Genomic DNA, 18968 nt, shown 5'->3' on the forward strand with positions numbered 1-18968 from the left:
GAGACTGCGCGACCACAAGACAGAGCTGCCAGATCCGGGTCGCAAACAACATGCAACCCGTAGTGGAGGGGGTAACAGACATGTGAGCGTAAGCGTACGTGTGAGCTCGGCGCTTCGGCTAGCTTCGGGTAGTAGAAGAAGACAGAATACAGTTTTCTGTCTCCTTCCTACCAAGCTGACAACGAAGGCGACGGCGACGGACGACGCTGCTTACTTCTCGATATCTCGATATGACCCACAGCGTTAAATGTTTGTCCCTTACAGTTTTTTATATTATATATTTTTTCATATAAAAAATCAAACCATAATATTTATAAACGAACACACACACACACACAATATATATATATATATATATATATATATATATATATATATATAAACGAATTGCGAGAATACATGTTGAGCACGTTTGTCGAAAATGGTTTCGCTTTTATGATAAATTTCATGCTAAAATTTCTATTGTAATAATTCATTTTTAATAAAAAAAATAATTATTTATTTCTAATTAAATTTATTTCTTAATTTGTTATTATCAAATAAAATATAAAATAATATTATTTCTTCAATTTAAAAACGAAAAATTATTTAAAAAATAATAAATTTTTAAATCAATTATTTATCACTTTATATAATTATATTTTATTGTACACAATACAAATTTTAACATGAAATTTCTGATAAAAGTAAAATCCTTTTCGACAAACGTGCTCAATAACGCGTTCACAATTTGTTTATATATATATATATATATATATATATATATATATATGTATACGTATGTATATATCGTTTTTAAATATTATAGTTTGATTTTTTGTAAAAATATATAATATAAAGAGCTGTAAGAGACAAACACTCAACGCTGTGGCTCATATCGAGATATCGAAAAGTAAGCAGCGTCGCCCGTCGCCTTCGTTGCCCGCTCGATAGAAAGGAGACAGAAGATAGTATTTTCTCGTCTTTTACTCTCTTACTCTTTTACTTAATATATAATTAATCTGAATTAATATATAATTATAATTATACATTAAACTTTCTTTCTATACGTATATATTTATACACACAAACGATATACAAATGTATACTACGTTTACGGCAATTTTTAAATTATAAAATAATGAGTGGTGATTTTCCACACCACCCATGGGGTATCACCAGTGGCGCGTTAGGTTTTTATATGTGGACCTTCGCCTGGAGCCCTATTATACCACGTTATATTGTATTGTTTCGTCATTTACAAGTGTGTCTGTTATACAGACAAAACTTTTATACACCTATGATATACCTACCTTTGATACACTTTTTACAAATATGTTGTCTGTTATACAGACAAGATGTTTTTCACATACTTACGTTTTACAAATATGTTGTCTGTTAGACAGACAAGATGTTTTTCACATACTTACGTTTTACAAATATGTTGTCTGTTATACAGACAAGATGTTTTTCACATACTTACGTTTTACAAATATGTTGTCTGTTAGACAGACAAGATGTTTTTCACATACTTACGTTTTACAAATATGTTGTCTGTTATACAGACAAGATGTTTTTCACATACTTACGTTTTACAAATATGTTGTCTGTTATACAGACAAGATGTTTTTCACATACTTACGTTTTACAAATATGTTGTCTGTTATACAGACAAGATGTTTTTCACATACTTACGTTTTACAAATATGTTGTCTGTTATACAGACAAGATGTTTTTCACATACTTACGTTTTACAAATATGTTGTCTGTTATACAGACAAGATGTTTTTCACATACTTACGTTTTACAAATATGTATGTTGTCTGTTATACAGACAAGATGTTTTTCACATACTTATGTTTTACAAATATGTTGTCTGTTACACAGACAGAATTTATTATTTATGACATGAAGGACCAGCTATATCAGTAGTATCTGCAGCATGTAATCTTAAAATACTTTTATCTTTCTTAGCAGCGGGAGCATATAATTTGTCCGCTGACATAAGTGACAAATGTTTTTCGTCAATTTTCATTTTCATAGCTGTTTCTCCTCTCGTTTTTAATGCAGATTTAAATACACAAATTGCATTAACAGTAGCCGACGAAAAACTGTTACGTTTTTTCGTTTTTAAATTATTTAAAAGAGAAAACATCCTCTCCGGATCGGCATTTGAATTTGGAAGCGATCTAATAGTATTTATAACATTTGTTAAATTGGGATATTTAACAAGATTATTGTATTGACTTTGTAAAATTTCTTTCCACATGCTGTCGAAATTTAATTTAGAAAAACTTTGTTTTTCTTCCATTGTAAAATCTAATGGTAGGGCAATCCATTCTTTTTTTAAACCATCTTCGTCAAAACAGCCGATAGTTTTAGCTATAAAAGAAATATCATTGAATGATGTTTCTCTATTATTATCAAATAAACTTATGTATGGCCGAAAAATTTGTAATTTTGATAAAAATATGTTATTTATAGGTAATCTTTTACGAATTTCTTCCGCAGCAGTCACATAAAATGTTAAACAATTCTCTCGAACAATTTTAACTATGTTTATGTGACCTTTCAGCGTTAATTCATTTAATTCTTCACATTCTGATCCCAAAATAATTTCATTTATAGCTTTTTGATTTTCTTTCAGTGAGAATATAATATTTGTAGAAAATGGTTTTAAATATTCTTCTTTTAAAAAATTTCTACAGATTTGGAAAAGAAAATTTACAGATTTTTGATGTAATAAATGAATCCTCGTTTCTAATGCTTGAAAGAATGCATTAAATGCATTAAAGAAATTTAAAACATATTTTAAAAACAGAAAATAAGCTTTCATCTCTACGTTGCCCATCATAGACAGTAGATATTCTCCAGAATTTGTTTTTTCGCTCACAACCATTTCAGTAAGAAAGTATTTAATTGTATCCCAAGATTCAAGAAGCCTTTCGATACATAAATAACGCGACAGCCAGCGTGTATCACATAATTTCAATATTTTGCGATTTGTTTCTTAGAAACATTCACAAAATTCAAGAAAAATAGCCGAACGTTTTGGACTGCTATTGAGATAAGTAGCAATTTTTTTTAGAAATTCCTCGCAATATGCAGGTATTTTAGAACAAGCAGCATGCGCTGCTAATGCGGAGGAATGACATGGGCATGAAAATGTTAATAAATGTGGACATGTTTCTTCCAATTTTTTTTTAAACGATAAATGTTTTCCTGTCATAACAGATGCATTATCGCATGATAAGGCTACAATATTTGAAAAAGGTATCTGTAATTTCCACATTTCACATTTAAATGCCGGAAACAACTTTTCTGCGCTTGAATCTTTAGCATCAATGTCGATTAATTTAACTAATTGTGTGCGAATATGTAATGTCTCTGGATCAACGTATCGAACAAGAAATGTCATCCATTTATTATTTGTTATATCAGATGTTTCATCAATAAAAATTGTAAATTTTGTATGTTGAAGCTTATTGACGACACGATCTGTTTTAACTGGACATAGAACATTTGTAATAATGTTTTTACATTTCGTCCTGCCCATGCTCATGTTTTGTAATACATTAGGATCTTTTCCTATGTTTTGAAAGAAGCTAAGGATTTCTTTTGCAGTTTGATGCGAAATATTTTTATCAGCGATTAATGCCGCATACCGAATTTCTGCTGATTTTTTTCGTTCATCAAACGACAAAACTGAATCATTTACTATATATATATTTTCCTTCGTATTCTTTATTTCTGTTTCATGTTTTTTAGATATTTCTATATGTGCTTTGGATTCTGCGTGACGATAAATTTGCGATAAACCACCAATCATAGATTTATCACAAAATGAACAAAAAAATGAATTTTCATCGTGTGACACTTTGCGTAACCATGGTTTAAATAATTCGACATCTAACCATTGTTCTTGAAATTTCTTCTTTAAATTTATGTTAATTGTTGCGGATATTTTTTTATTTGAATTTTTATTATCAATATTTAATAAAGACGGAGTATTTTCTTTAATATTATTTTTATGACACGCAGAATCCGCATGTCTTAAAACATGTGTGTTGCATGAAATATTTTTATTGCATATAATGCAATGATATAAACTCTCATCAAAAGATACTGTGCGTATCCAATGTTTAATTCGATCGTCATTGAGCCAAGCGTTTGAAAAGCTTCGCTTAAGTTTTTTTCTTGACAAATCACACATTTTTATGAAACAAAAAATAGACAGAAATAAAGAATCAAAGAAGAGTGGATAAAAGAAGGTAAAGACGAAAAAAGATAAAGATATATAGATATTTTAAATAATCAGAACTCACAATCGGGATTGTGACAGTTTCTTGAACACCAAGATTTCACAAATCACGTATAAAAAAATACGTTTACTTGAGTGTACAAGGCGACAAGATTATCTGATGAAAACGCCCCAAATGAACGGCATAAAACAAATGAAACGGCATGAAACAAATAAATGCCGCAGTGTCAATTCACGGTGACAGGACTGACAGGTCGAAGCACGCTAATATATTGAAGAGCAACATGACTCGTAAGTAAATCATTTATTTGTAGACAAATATTAAAAAACTTTAATCCTTAATTATTCTCTTATCATTTTTCCTTTATTAATAATTTTATAGAGGATATAAACGCCAAGATGGATGCGCTGGTGCTGCAAGAAAGGCCAAATATGCAGCAGTTGATGCAACAAATGTTGCATCAAAATCAATTGTTGCATCAACAGCTGCAAACATATATGGAGCAGCAGCAGCAGCAGCAGCAGCAGCAGCAGCAGCAGCAGCAGCAGCAGCAGCAGCAGCAGCAGCAGCAAGAATCACAGGAACAGCCACAGCAGGAGCAAAATAGTATATTATTTTTTAAATATTTTTATTAAATTTTATTTTATCAAATTATATATATGTATTATTATAATTTATTTATTATTTATGTTTTATTTTTAGAAAACAAACCAAAAAAAAGAGGAGGCGGACGGTCCCGTGCCCGCTGGTATCAAAAAAATAGGGGCACCAGGGGCGGATGGGGCGTCCGAGGCAGAGGGGGCGGCCGAGGCCGAGCCGGAGGCGGCCGAGGCGGAGGCGGCCGACGCCGAGGCGGCCGAGGTCGAGGGAACACAACAATTAAAAACTATTATTATTATTAATACTACTATTATATTACAATTATCAATTATTACTATTATATTATAATTATTCTTTAAAATATTTAAAAAAATAAATTATACCAAAAATAATAATAATTTAAGAAATATTTATTTATCCCATTTTTTTTTTTTTATTTATCCCATCTTGTCTGTATCACAGACAACATATTTGTAAAACGTAAGTATGTGAAAAACATCTTGTCTGTCTAACAGACAACATATTTGTAAAACGTAAGTATGTGAAAAACATCTTGTCTGTATAACAGACAACATATTTGTAAAAAGTGTATCAAAGGTAGGTATATCATAGGTGTATAAAAGTTTTGTCTGTATAACAGACACACTTGTAAATGACGAAACAATACAATATAACGTGGTATAATAGGGCTCCAGGCGAAGGTCCACATATAAAAACCTAACGCGCCACTGGTGATACCCCATGGGTGGTGTGGAAAATCACCACTCATTATTTTATAATTTAAAAATTGCCGTAAACGTAGTATACATTTGTATATCGTTTGTGTGTATAAATATATACGTATAGAAAGAAAGTTTAATGTATAATTATAATTATATATTAATTCAGACTAATTATATATTAAGTAAAAGAGTAAGAGAGTAAAAGACGAGAAAATACTATCTTCTGTCTCCTTTCTATCGAGCGGGCAACGAAGGCGACGGGCGACGCTGCTTACTTTTCGATATCTCGATATGAGCCACAGCGTTGAGTGTTTGTCTCTTACAGCTCTTTATATTATATATTTTTACAAAAAATCAAACTATAATATTTAAAAACGATATATACATACGTATACATATATATATATATATATATATATATATATAAACAAATTGTGAACGCGTTATTGAGCACGTTTGTCGAAAAGGATTTTACTTTTATCAGAAATTTCATGTTAAAATTTGTATTGTGTACAATAAAATATAATTATATAAAGTGATAAATAATTGATTTAAAAATTTATTATTTTTTAAATAATTTTTCGTTTTTAAATTGAAGAAATAATATTATTTTATATTTTATTTGATAATAACAAATTAAGAAATAAATTTAATTAGAAATAAATAATTATTTTTTTTATTAAAAATGAATTATTACAATAGAAATTTTAGCATGAAATTTATCATAAAAGCGAAACCATTTTCGACAAACGTGCTCAACATGTATTCTCACAATTCGTTTATATATATATATATATATATATATATATATATATATATTGTGTGTGTGTGTGTGTTCGTTTATAAATATTATGGTTTGATTTTTTATATGAAAAAATATATAATATAAAAAACTGTAAGGGACAACATTTAACGCTGTGGGTCATATCGAGATATCGAGAAGTAAGCAGCGTCGTCCGTCGCCGTCGCCTTCGTTGTCAGCTTGGTAGGAAGGAGACAGAAAACTGTATTCTGTCTTCTTCTACTACCCGAAGCTAGCCGAAGCGCCGAGCTCACACGTACGCTTACGCTCACATGTCTGTTACCCCCTCCACTACGGGTTGCATGTTGTTTGCGACCCGGATCTGGCAGCTCTGCCACAAGAGTTAAGGTGGAAGCACATAAAATTACAGGAGCCATAAGCAGAATGCAGAAGTCATAGCGCATGCGCTATGATTCTGAATTCTGCCTATGGCTTATGGATTTTCAATCTACATAAAAATACATAATGCATAGCCACGGGCATAACTCACTGTAGCCGGTTCTAAAACGTATCGCGTTATCAAGAAAAAATAATTAAGGACGAATATTACACATTATATTTATTAACACGTAAGTATTATCACTATTTAATTATCCATGTAATGAAAATACAAACTGATAATGATCGTATATAATTATTCGTGTAAATTGTCCCAATTTCATAAATATATTATTTTGAGGTTAATTTGATTTTGTGTGCACATTTCTGAAATTGTAATTTATTGCAAAATAAACGAATCTTCTCATAATTTTCGGTACGTTTCATATATAGTTTAAGTAAAAATTCATTATTGAAACATTCTCTTAATTTGATTAATTTTCTCGAATAATATTTCATTATTTTTTATATATCATTGAATATTCTTCATTCATTTTGATATTTGATGTTTGTGCTGTTTGGTCGTTCTTTAACATTTTTGCAATTAGTTCTTACAATTCTAAGTGTGATTTTAATTCGAGAAGACTGCATTGGATTGAATTACATTTCTTTTTAGAAATGGATGATTTCGATTTAATGTTAATTACTCTGGTCTACATGGAAGCACTTTTGGTGCAACGTCGTAGAGACCGGATCAACCGTCGTCGCCGTCGCCGTATCTGGGTACGACCAATTAATACAAGAAGAAGACAGCAAGGAGCTTTTTATAATCTTTTTCAAGAAATAAAAAGAGATCAACAAATGTTCCATAAATATACACGTATGACACTGCCAACATTCCAGCACTTGATGGACATTGTTAACCCAAGTTTAATAAAACGAAGTCCACGGGCACTTGAACCAGAGCATCGAATTGCTTTGACATTGAGGTATATATGCGGATCACTCGTAATTTAACAATACATATGTGTAAAAACAATTTGGTAATTAATATCATAATATTGATAATGATGTTACAGATTTTTGATTGGTGACAAAGTTCCAACAATTGCTTTTGCCTATCGTGTCGGTCTATCAACCGTACATAAAATAGTTAAAGAGACGTGTGACGTATTTGGAAGACTTCTTAGTCCTATCTATCTACGACCTCCTTCGAGAGAAGAATATTTGCAAATTGCTGAGGGTTTTTGGAAATTATGGAATTTTCCACATTGCTTGGGGGCAATAGATGGAAAACATGTCGATGCTCAATGCCCCCCGAATTCTGGTTCGTTGTACTTCAATTATCATAAACGATACAGCATCGTGCTTATGGCTGTGTGTGATTACAACTATAAATTCACTTTGGTCGATATTGGATCCATGGGGAAAAACAGTGATGCGGGAATTTATGGAAACAGCGACTTGAATGTGGAGAATGGAATGCTGGATATTCCAGAAGGAACCAGTTGCTTAAGCGGAACCGATATACAAATGCCTTATTTTTTTATTGGAGATGAAGCATTTCCCATTGGAAAGCATTTGATGCGACCATATTCTGGACGGTATTTGGGGGAACGCAAAAATATATTCAATTATAGACTTTCGCGAGCCCGGCGTATAATAGAAAATACATTTGGAATTTTGGCAAAAAAGTGGGGTATTTATAATAGACCGATCGCTGCGACTCCTGAAAATATTAATAAATATGTTTTAACAACTATATGTTTGCACAATTTCTTAAGGAACGAAGAAGGTAATATTATATAATTTGAAAACAATGATGAAATTATTGAAAATAACGAAAATGGTGTAGTATTTGCGACACATATTAGGGACAGTCTTTGCAATTATTTTATGACTCCAAATGGAATTGTCGATTGGCAGTATGATTACGTAACGAGAGGACAAAATCAAGACTTCATCTAAACATTTCATCATTGATTACACACGTGTGTTATATTGTGAAATGTAATGTTAATATGTATTTATTATGTAAATATAAAATAAATAGTACAAGATTTTTTAAATATTATTATTATTATTATTATTGTTATTATATAATAATACCCATATATTTTATTACAAAACTTAATACACACAACTTAATAATAAACTTAACGATTGATAAAAGGAGGAATTTACCAACGGTTACGGTACGAATTTAATAAACGGTTAACGCATTTAATTATTAATTACACACTCGATTAAAGAAACGCGTTAACAGAACGCGATACTCGATGCAAAGCGCGCGACGCGACGACCGAATCGAAAAATGAATATTTTACAAGATATTTTACGGTTTATGTAAAATTAAGAAATTATTTCAAGCCTCATAACTCAAAAAGTACTTAACGAAAAGGTACTTAATTATAGTGTTTTGGAAAGCTCTCGAGATAAGCTACAAGAGTGTGCAAAAATATATAGGGTGTTCCATTTAAAAAAATTGAAGTGACCTTCACGTAACCTGCAAATGAACTCTTCAGTGTCAAACCAATGATACCATCTTATGGCCCCCTCGAAACCATAAAACTTTTGTCTGAAACATTTTTCTCTAAAATGCTTTGTTTCCGAAATAATTGCGTGCGTTAATTAAAATGGCTCACCCTGTATAAAGAAGTGTGGCTATATTCTTCTGGTAATTCGTCAAGTAATCATTTCACATTACTTTTTATACATTTGAACCCTATCTACATACCTTTATTAAAAAATATATACCATAAATATTCTATGATTTTTATTGTTTAAAATTATTTCGTAAAGCATGTATTATACAAGTTATTTTGCATATGTAAAAGTATATACATTAATAATTTATGTCTAACAAATAAATACTATATACAGATGCAATGTGTTTGTAAATTTAATTTTGCAAATATATTTTACTAAGATAATTTGTCATATTGTTATAGTTTTATCGAAATACTATTTAGAAATTAAATGTGCAAATAGTTATAAACATTTTTTAAAAGATCAATATTTTTATATCTATTTTTATAAATATATCTCTATAATTGCAAATCTTAAATTTCATACAATTTCAATATATTTAAATATACAAAAAAAAAGTAATAGCTTCATTATCTTAAAAACAACTTCCTGTAATATTTAAATTCATAAATTATAATGAATTTTAAATCTTACGTATTTTAGAATTAAATAATGTTAAAATAATTATTAAAATAATTATTAAAATAATTTTAAATTGCACATACATTTGCTTGTTGCAAAACTTATTGCAAAATTAAATTTCTATATATTGGATATATTTTAAGTGATATAACTTATGAATTGGATATTTAAAGTATTGATTAAACCTTCAGCCGTTGCGCACGATCTTTAACAAAATACAATACTTAATTGTTTAATCTTTTCGATATCTTTCTGGCAAAAACTCAGTTTTTTGTGAAACGAGAATGTACCGTTTAATTCATTAGGAGCTCTCAAAATTCCACGTGATTCGTGAAAAATCGCACGATTGAAGGATTAAAAAGAGATATGTATTTTATTTTTATTAAGGAAGATGTTGAAAATGTGATATACTGTACAATACTGATATTTATATAGGGTGTTACGCAGGTTTTTTCACTTTTCTTCGTTGAGAATAGAGGTAAGTATAAAATTTTATTTAACTTATTTTATATAAGACTGCTGTGCGCCTATAAAGAACGGCTGCTGTGCGGTATTATAGAGCTGCTGTGCGCCGTTATAGAGCTGCTGTGCGCTCATAAAAGTGGCTGCTGTGCGCCAATAAAAGGCTGCTGTGCGCCTATAAACAACGGCTGCTGTGCGCCGTTATAGAGCTGCTGTGCGCTTATAAAAAGTGGCTGCTGTGCGCCAATAAAAGGCTGCTGTGCGCCGTTATAGAGTTGCTGTGTGCTCATAAAAAGGTGTTATACATAAATAAAACTAATATATATAAAGTTTTTATAAAGTCTATATAAAGTTGTTGTTTGTATAAAAAACGTTTACTTTATATATACAAAATGTCTGTAAAGATAAACAAACAAATAGTCTTAATGCCTAGAGAAAAAGATATAATTATTCGAGGCAATTGGTTAACTGACATTCATATGGAACATTTTGGTCATCTTTTACAAAATTGTTCAGATTATACACCTGTCGAATCCTGGCGAGTGCAGTGTCTTGATACTATTCAATCTATGCCAAAAGATAAAAATCATATTCAAATATTGCATAGTTCATTAGGTCCGTTTGACGGATATTGGGTATGTAGTTACTATAACACAAAATATATATTTATTTATGATTCGTTAAATTCTAAAAGACTGCATAAGCATCATGAACAATTTTTAAAAAGATTATTTCCAACATATGACTTTGAGAAATGTCTTGTTAGATTTCCTACTGTGCAACAACAACCAAATGGTAACGATTGTGGTGTTTTTGCAATAGCATTTGCGATTTCATTATTATTTAATATTAAACCTGAAAGAGTAAAATATAATCATAGTTTAATGCGTTCACATTTGATAAAAATTTTTGAATCAAATATAATTGAACATTTTCCTCAAGATCCACGATATGTTCCTCAAAAAGTGCTTCCATTAGCAATAGTAAAATTCAGAGAAATAGAAGCTGCTCGTGCCCGTAGTATACGGCAATATGAGACTGAATCACAAAAAGAAAATCGGTTAAAAAAACTTGCTGATATTCGTCGATCTAAGAAAGAATTAACCAATAATTGCATGAAAACACAATCCCTCTCAATCAAATGTACAAATTTGGAGAATAGCTGCGCTAAACAGCAACATCAATATACAAAGGATGAAACTAAGCAACAAAAAGAAAATCAGTTAAAAAAACTTGCTGATATTAATCAATCTAAGGAAGAAATAACCAATAGTTGCATGAAAATACAATTGCCTTCAATCCAATATACAAATTTAGAAAATAGTAGCGTTAAACAGCAACATCAATATATACAAGATTTAGAAAATAATCGTGCATTAAAGCGGCGTCAAAATCAACAGAATTTAGAAAATAATCGCCTTAAGAAACGATGTCGATATCAACAAGATTTAGAAAATAATCGTACTAAACAGCGACAGCGATATCAATAAAATTTAGAAAATAATCGCCTTAAGAAACGATGTCGATATCAACAAAATTTAGAAAATAATCGTACTAAACAGCGATAGCGATATCAACAAAATTTAGAAAATAATCGCCTTAAGAAACGATGTCGATATCAACAAGATTTAGAAAATAATCGTACTAAACAATAACAGTGATATCAACAAGATGTAGAAAATAATCGCCGTAAGAAACGATGTCGATATCAACAGGATTCTGTAAGACAATGTGAACAAAAACGCATACGTTATTCTATAAACTTTCAGCGTGAACAGGACAGACAAAAAGCATTAGATTCTAATCGCAAATGGCTTTATAACAAACGATATTATCAGAAAAATAAAAAATCTGCACTAAAAAATAACGATGTTGGAAAAAAAATTATAAAAAAATATGAAAAGTTTGGTCGAAAAACACCATAAAACTTCAGCATTCTTTAGAAACATTTACTAAAAATATTGTTGAGAAACTCGGTATTAAAAATCATATCGAAAAACGATTAAAAGCCGAAAAAATCGTACGTTGGTGTATGCATGTTAGAAGAAGTTATCTTCGTAATATTTACAAAATGTTATCTTTGATTAAAAAAAAAACAGAAGTAAGTTTGACTCAAGCCGTAAAATGTTCCACAGTTGAAGAGAAATTAGATGTGTTATGTGGCGAATCCAGCCATACAGCCTCATCTGAAAACTATTTTATTGATTCTACATATCGTCATGTAACTTCAAAGGAAACTTTGGTAATGAATGCAGAAGAGAAAGTAGCAAATCTACCGTTAATAAAAACTGCATTGGAACCTTTGGCAATGAATGCAGAAAGACAAGTAGTAAATATATTACCGTTGATAGAAATAGAAGCGAAAAAATCGTGGTCGTGCAATACTTCATGTAAAACTGACGATCCATTTTTAATTAATCGTTATCAGAAATTTCTTGAAACTATAAATACATGTACTTTAAAGAATGTACCCAAATTGATAGAAAATATTCATAAATGTACTATGAAAATTTCAAATGAAAAATTGGGCCATACGCGTAGCTGCCATATTGATTTAACACTTTGCGAAGGAATGTTTCTTCCAATTCAACTATTATCGCCTCATTTTCCACGAGTAAGATATATTAAGCGTTTAATTTATCAGCTTACAGATTTTTATCGAAAGATGGATAATCTGGATGAAGCATTAACTCATGCTGATTTAAACACATTAAATGAAATTGTAACTTCTGCACAAGAAAAAGCAGATATGTACAAACATCAACAGGCAGATACAATTCTGAGCGATGATGATATTATTTTTAAATATCATCAAGCGTTTAAGGCCTTGGTTAAGCGGTCAACAGACACACCACGGCATGCTTGCGTATCATGCGAAAAATTGTGTTATAAGAGAAATGTTTCTGAAGTCAATATTCTTCGAGAACAAATAAATATTCAAAGTTGGAGAGGTTTAATGGCACATATACAACAACAAGAAAATAATGCGCAATATATATGTACTTATTGTGCAGGTAAATTTCGTAAAGGCTTAATGCCTGCGTATTGCATCTTGAATAATCTCCTTACAAATGATGTACCCAAAGTAATATCATCTCTTAATACATTTGAAAAAATGATTATACAGAGAGCTAAAGCGTTTCAAACTGTCGTCAAAATGGGAACTGTTATTAATAAAAAGTTGCCTCAAAGGCAAATGGTACAAAAAGTTAAAGGTAGAACATTTCATTTACCACTTCCGTTACAGGAGACGTTGAATAAATTATGTTTGAATACTGACCCAATAAATATTAATAACGAATTATATATTTTAGTTAGAGGTATTCCGACCAAATCAAAGATTATTTGGGAAGAGATGGTTGATGTTAAAAAAATATTTGACGCTTTAACGTGGTTAAAGCGCAACAATGCTTTATACTCCCAAATTATACTGCCAAATGATCATAATGAATTAAACATTTTAGAACAATTAAAAAGTTCAGAGTTTCAAATGGAAGAGACAGAAGCGATATTAGGTGACGAATCTGACAATGAGTCATTAAATAATCTGGTAGAAGAAACGAAAAATGATGTAGAAGTTACATTAGACGATCAGCAGAAGGCAATGTTAACTCAAGTTACTGATGAAAATGACGGCTATTATGAACAATATACTATTTATCCCTTATATGAAAAGAAAGCAAATAAAACTTCGACAGACTTGTATCAAATGATAAAAATTCAGAATGCGCCTTTGGATAATCGTGAAAAAGATTTAGATTTAATGTGTTTTCCAGATTTATACCCTTTTGGTATTAATGGACAACATGAGATTAGGGAAGTTAAACTTCATGATTATGAATTTATTAAATGTCGTTTGACATCTAAACATCCACAGTACAGATTAAATCAACAATACTTATTTTATTTGTTGAATAATGCGAATATGCGTCAGTTAAGCCGTGGAATTTATCATAAATTGAATGTAACTAATCCTCAAGTTCGTTATACGGCTGCAGAGTATTTAGAAGCAATGTCAAAAGAACAGTTGGAATCTGATCTAACAACAATATTTTCCACACTTCGAAATACGGAACAATATTGGCGTAAACCGAGAAGTAATTTAAGGTGTATGACGCAGCATTACGGACCTGCGACATGGTTTTTAACACTAAGTCCGAGTGAATGGTTATGGGAAGATTTAGGTGAATATATTCGTGAAGTAAATGGATGGCATGATGCTTCCTTATCCGTTAGCGTACTTGTTGTTAAAGATTCTGTATCAACGTCCAGGTTTCTCGATAATAAATTTCGGGCAATGCTTGACTTCATTAACTCCAAAGATCATCCAATTGGAGAAGTAACGCACTATTTTTGGCGACGAGAATACCAAGGTAGAGGTATACAACATTTCCACTTATTAATTTGGATTAAAAATGCACCGATTTTTGGTGAATCTACAATTGAAGAAGTCTCCAAATTTATTTTACAATATATAAGCTGCAAAATGCCAGATGAAAATATTTCACCATTATTGTATAAACGTGTTGATACGCATCAGCGACATAAACATAACGATTATTGTCTTCGCTCTAACAAAGTAGGACGTAAAGTTATTCGTCGATGTCGTTTTGGATTTCCTCCCGTTACTGAAACTTTCAATATGAGAGATGTGGCAACTTCGATAGCAGGTAGAAAACAATTGAAACATAAAAGTAGGCTTTATGATCTTCCTCGAATGGATAATGAAGTTAATATTAATGATTATAATCCTGTTCTTCTTACTGCATGGGAAGGTAATATGGATATACAATTTATTGGTGAAAAATCATCGCTTCTTACTTGGTACATTACTAAATATATAAATAAAGCGGGAAAATGTGAGTTGTCTGATTCTGTTCTTAATATTGAAAATAATAAGAACAAATCATTAGCAAGTCGTCTTTGGAATATGGGTTTGCGATTTATGAATAATAGAGAATGTGGAGCTCTAGAAGCTGCTGATACATTGTTAAGTATTCCTTTGTATGGAACTGATCGAAATATAACTATCAAATGGTTAGATGTTAACCAAATACGACGTAAAAGAATAAAAAACTGCAAGGAAATTGAAGCTCTTGATCCTGAATCTATAGATATATTTTATCCATCTTTAGTAGATGATCTTTATCCACATAGACCAAATGAACTAGAAAATATATCTCTTTATGAATTTGCACAGTGGTATGATATCTCGAAGATCAAACCTAAAAATAAGTATGTTGAGTATTATAAAATAGATAATGGTAAATATCTTAAGCGACGACAGCGTGGATATCTTATTGATCATTATAAAGTTAATGTTAATACACAACCAGAAAATTATTTCTTTTCGTTATTACTTATGTTTAAACCATGGCGAAAATTAGAAGATCTTAGAAACGGAGACGATACTTATGCCGAATCGTTTCACAAAGAAAAACTGCATCTTGTAGAAGCGTTGCGATATCATGAAAAATTAGAAGAATTGCAAAAAGCATTTGAAACCGCAAAACAGTTAGTTCAGCAATGCCTAGACGACGATTTACAAAAACAACAGTCTCAGGATGATCCTGAAAATCCGATAGGTGTTCAAAATATAGAGGCTGGTGAAGCAATGCAAGATTTTAAAGATCTTGGTGATAAAGCAGTTCGCGAAATTGATGTATCTGAAATGATAGCAAAATTAAATACGGATCAAAAACGTGTATTCGATAAAGTTATCAATACTGTAGAGTCAGATGAATCAGTATTACGATTATATGTTAGCGGAGAAGGTGGTACTGGAAAAAGTTTCTTAATCAAGACTATTAAATGCTGGATAAAACAAAATCTCAACAAAGATACTGCTGTAGCAGCACCTACTGGTATAGCAGCATTTAATATAGATGGTTTGACAGTTCATAGATTGCTTCAATTACCCGTTAAACATGATCATACTCCTAAATATAAACAACTATCTGATCATGTATTGAAAGTTTTACGAGCAGATCTTAAAGATGTTATTCTTTTTATAATTGATGAAGTGTCAATGATATCTAATTTGACTTTAATGTATATACATCTTCGATTGTCTGAAATATTTGACACTAGTGATTGCGATGATGGTTGGTTTGGTCGAAAGCATATTCTTTTATTTGGAGACTTGCTTCAACTACCTCCTGTACGAGATGATCCTATTTTTAAACATTTATCAAATGAAAAAATTGCTAAATATCTTAGTTCCTTAAATGCGGTTAATTTATGGACTACATTATTTGACTATGATGAATTGACAATTAATATGCGCCAGCAAGGAGATGACTCTTACCGCGAGTTATTGTCGAGAATTCGTATCGGTTTACTAACAAAATCTGATTGTAAGATTCTGGAAAATAAAAAAATTTCTTTTAAAGCTGATTCCTTCGAATCTAGATTAAATGAGTTATGTACTTTCATTAACAATCTGTCATCAGACACCGTTTGTTTACTACCCACTTGTCATATGTGTGATGTTCTCAATGATGCAATGTTAAGCCGCATTGTTTCTAAAGAAATAATATTAATTGCTGAAGACACGATTGACTGTATTTCATATGTAAAAAAGAAAGTATTAAAAGTATTATCAAATAATGATGATGATAATTCTAGAACAGCTGGGCTTTCGAAAAAAATTATAATTAAAATTGGAGCGAAAGTTATGATACGGCGTAATATTGATGCTAGTTTGGGTCTTGTAAACGGTACAATTGCTAAAGTGATTTCAGTTGTACAAGATAATGATTACGTAGAAAAGATCAAACTTCTTTTACCATCAGGTTTAGAATATTTAATTGAAAGAGTAAGTGTTAAATTTGAGGTAGTGGATAGAGCGTACGTTGTCAGAAAACAATTTCCATTATCTTTGAGTTACGGCATCACTATTCATAAAAGCCAAGGATTAAGTTTGCAAAGTGCTATTATGGACATTGGTAACTCTGTATTTAATTGTGGCCAAACTTACGTTGCATTATCGCGAGTAACATCTTTAGAAGGATTATATTTAATTAACTTCGATCCTTCATCGGTAATGGCTAGCGAAGACGCAATTATTGAATATAATCGTCTAAAACAGATACACAAACCAAAAGCAGAAATTATTGCCATGTCAAAGGAACAGTATTACAAAGTGAAAGATGTTTTATGGGCGTTACCAAAAGTAGTTGCTTCTGTTCAAAAATCAAGTTTAGATCAAAATGTTCGACAAAGTACTGCTTGGGTCATGCATGGTTTCCAAAATACAGATAAGGTTTCATGCTATGCAAATGCAGTATTACAGTGTTTATTGAATTTAAATGCCATTAGGCAGCAATTGTCCAATTGTGATAAATCAGATGTTTTACGTGTGTTAATGCATCGATATGAAAATGGAATATGTAATCTAAATACATACGCAATACGACAATGTTTAGGAGAATATTTTTCAAGTCCTGTAAAACGAAATGCATCTGATTTTTTTATGGCTCTTTGCGAAAAATATGATTGTATAAAAAGTTTGGTGAGGCATCAAATAACTTCTATTAGACGGTGTAAAATTTGTGATAATACAAAAACTATTGTTGATAATAATATTATTATTTCTGTTCCTATTAATAACTTGAAAAAGAAAAGTTATAATCTTAATGATTTGTTAAATATTACGTTTTCACATTGGTGTCAGTCGCATAATGAATCGTGTGAATATTGTACTGAAAGTAATATAATATTAAAAAATGAAATAATATTGACAAAAGAGATAGTTGTGATTCGTTTAATATTTTTATCACAGGATAATAAATTAATGAAAGCAACACACAACTTTAATTTGAGTGCTATTCCAACAACTAAAGTATTAATAGATGGACAGTTGTATAAAATGATGAATGCTATATTTGATCATGGCTCAAGTATCGATGAAGGTTATTATATAAGTATGTGCAGAGAAGGAACATCTAATATTTGGATCGAAGCTAATGATGCTCAAGTTAAAAAAAGACAGTGGCCTAGAGGTGCTAAAAATGTTTACTTACTTTTTTTACAGAAGATGGCTAGTAAATAATATATATCGAAAGTTATAAAATAAAGAAGCAGTTAAAAAATTCTTTATTAAAAATATATTTATGTAATATCTAACTTGTGATTAATATTTAATTATTTAATAATTGTATTTCGATCAGTCCCATATAAAAGAATGTTGTAATGTATCAACAATAATTTCGTGAAGACTGCTTCATATTCTGCATTATTTATGAACTGTGAAAAAATATTTAGGTAAGTTGCCAACACTACCGTGTCTCTTGATAATTTGTCTTTATTTTCCTTACTATTAAAAATAGAATTAAATAACTCACTTTTTCTCCGTTCCATTTATATATTCAATGATAAATTAGATAAGCAAAGCAACGATTATTCATTAATGGATTTATAAGTATTAATTGTGAATAATAAATGTAGATTTCTAATGACATATTGATTTGTAATTATCCGTTATTTTTGCAATAAGAATAGCAAAGAAGTTTGAAGGATCTGAATATCTACATAGTAAGCAAAGAGGACCGTCGAATTTTAATGAAATATGACGGGGGTGGTGGCGGGTTCTTTGCTCATTTATTTAAAGATGTTTAACATATAGTACAAAAAAGAGTGATATCCCTAAAA

General features: G+C 30.6%; 2 protein-coding genes across 2 annotated transcripts in view; both read left to right on the plus strand.

The window, feature by feature from the left end:
• Positions 1 to 18968, plus strand: part of LOC145969630 (uncharacterized) — a 43243-nt gene that overhangs the window by 2881 nt on the left and 21394 nt on the right. The gene's annotated exons all lie outside the window — the stretch shown is intronic.
• LOC145969859 (uncharacterized) lies at positions 12480 to 18423 on the plus strand. Its single transcript, XM_083096154.1, has one exon. The coding sequence runs from the start codon at positions 12562 to 12564 to the stop codon at positions 18367 to 18369; it is 5808 nt and encodes a 1935-aa protein (XP_082952280.1). The 5' UTR covers positions 12480 to 12561; the 3' UTR covers positions 18370 to 18423.

The sequence above is a fragment of the Camponotus vicinus genome, unplaced genomic scaffold (assembly GCF_025532165.1).
Source record: "Camponotus vicinus isolate PSW18456_S1 unplaced genomic scaffold, iyCamVici1.0 SCAF_4, whole genome shotgun sequence".
Taxonomy (NCBI): Eukaryota; Metazoa; Arthropoda; class Insecta; order Hymenoptera; family Formicidae; genus Camponotus; species Camponotus vicinus.

Coding starts and splice junctions, on each gene's coding strand:
- LOC145969859 (XM_083096154.1), top strand. CDS start 12,562: ATGAATGCAGAAGAGAAAGTAGCAAATCTACCGTTAATAAAAACTGCA.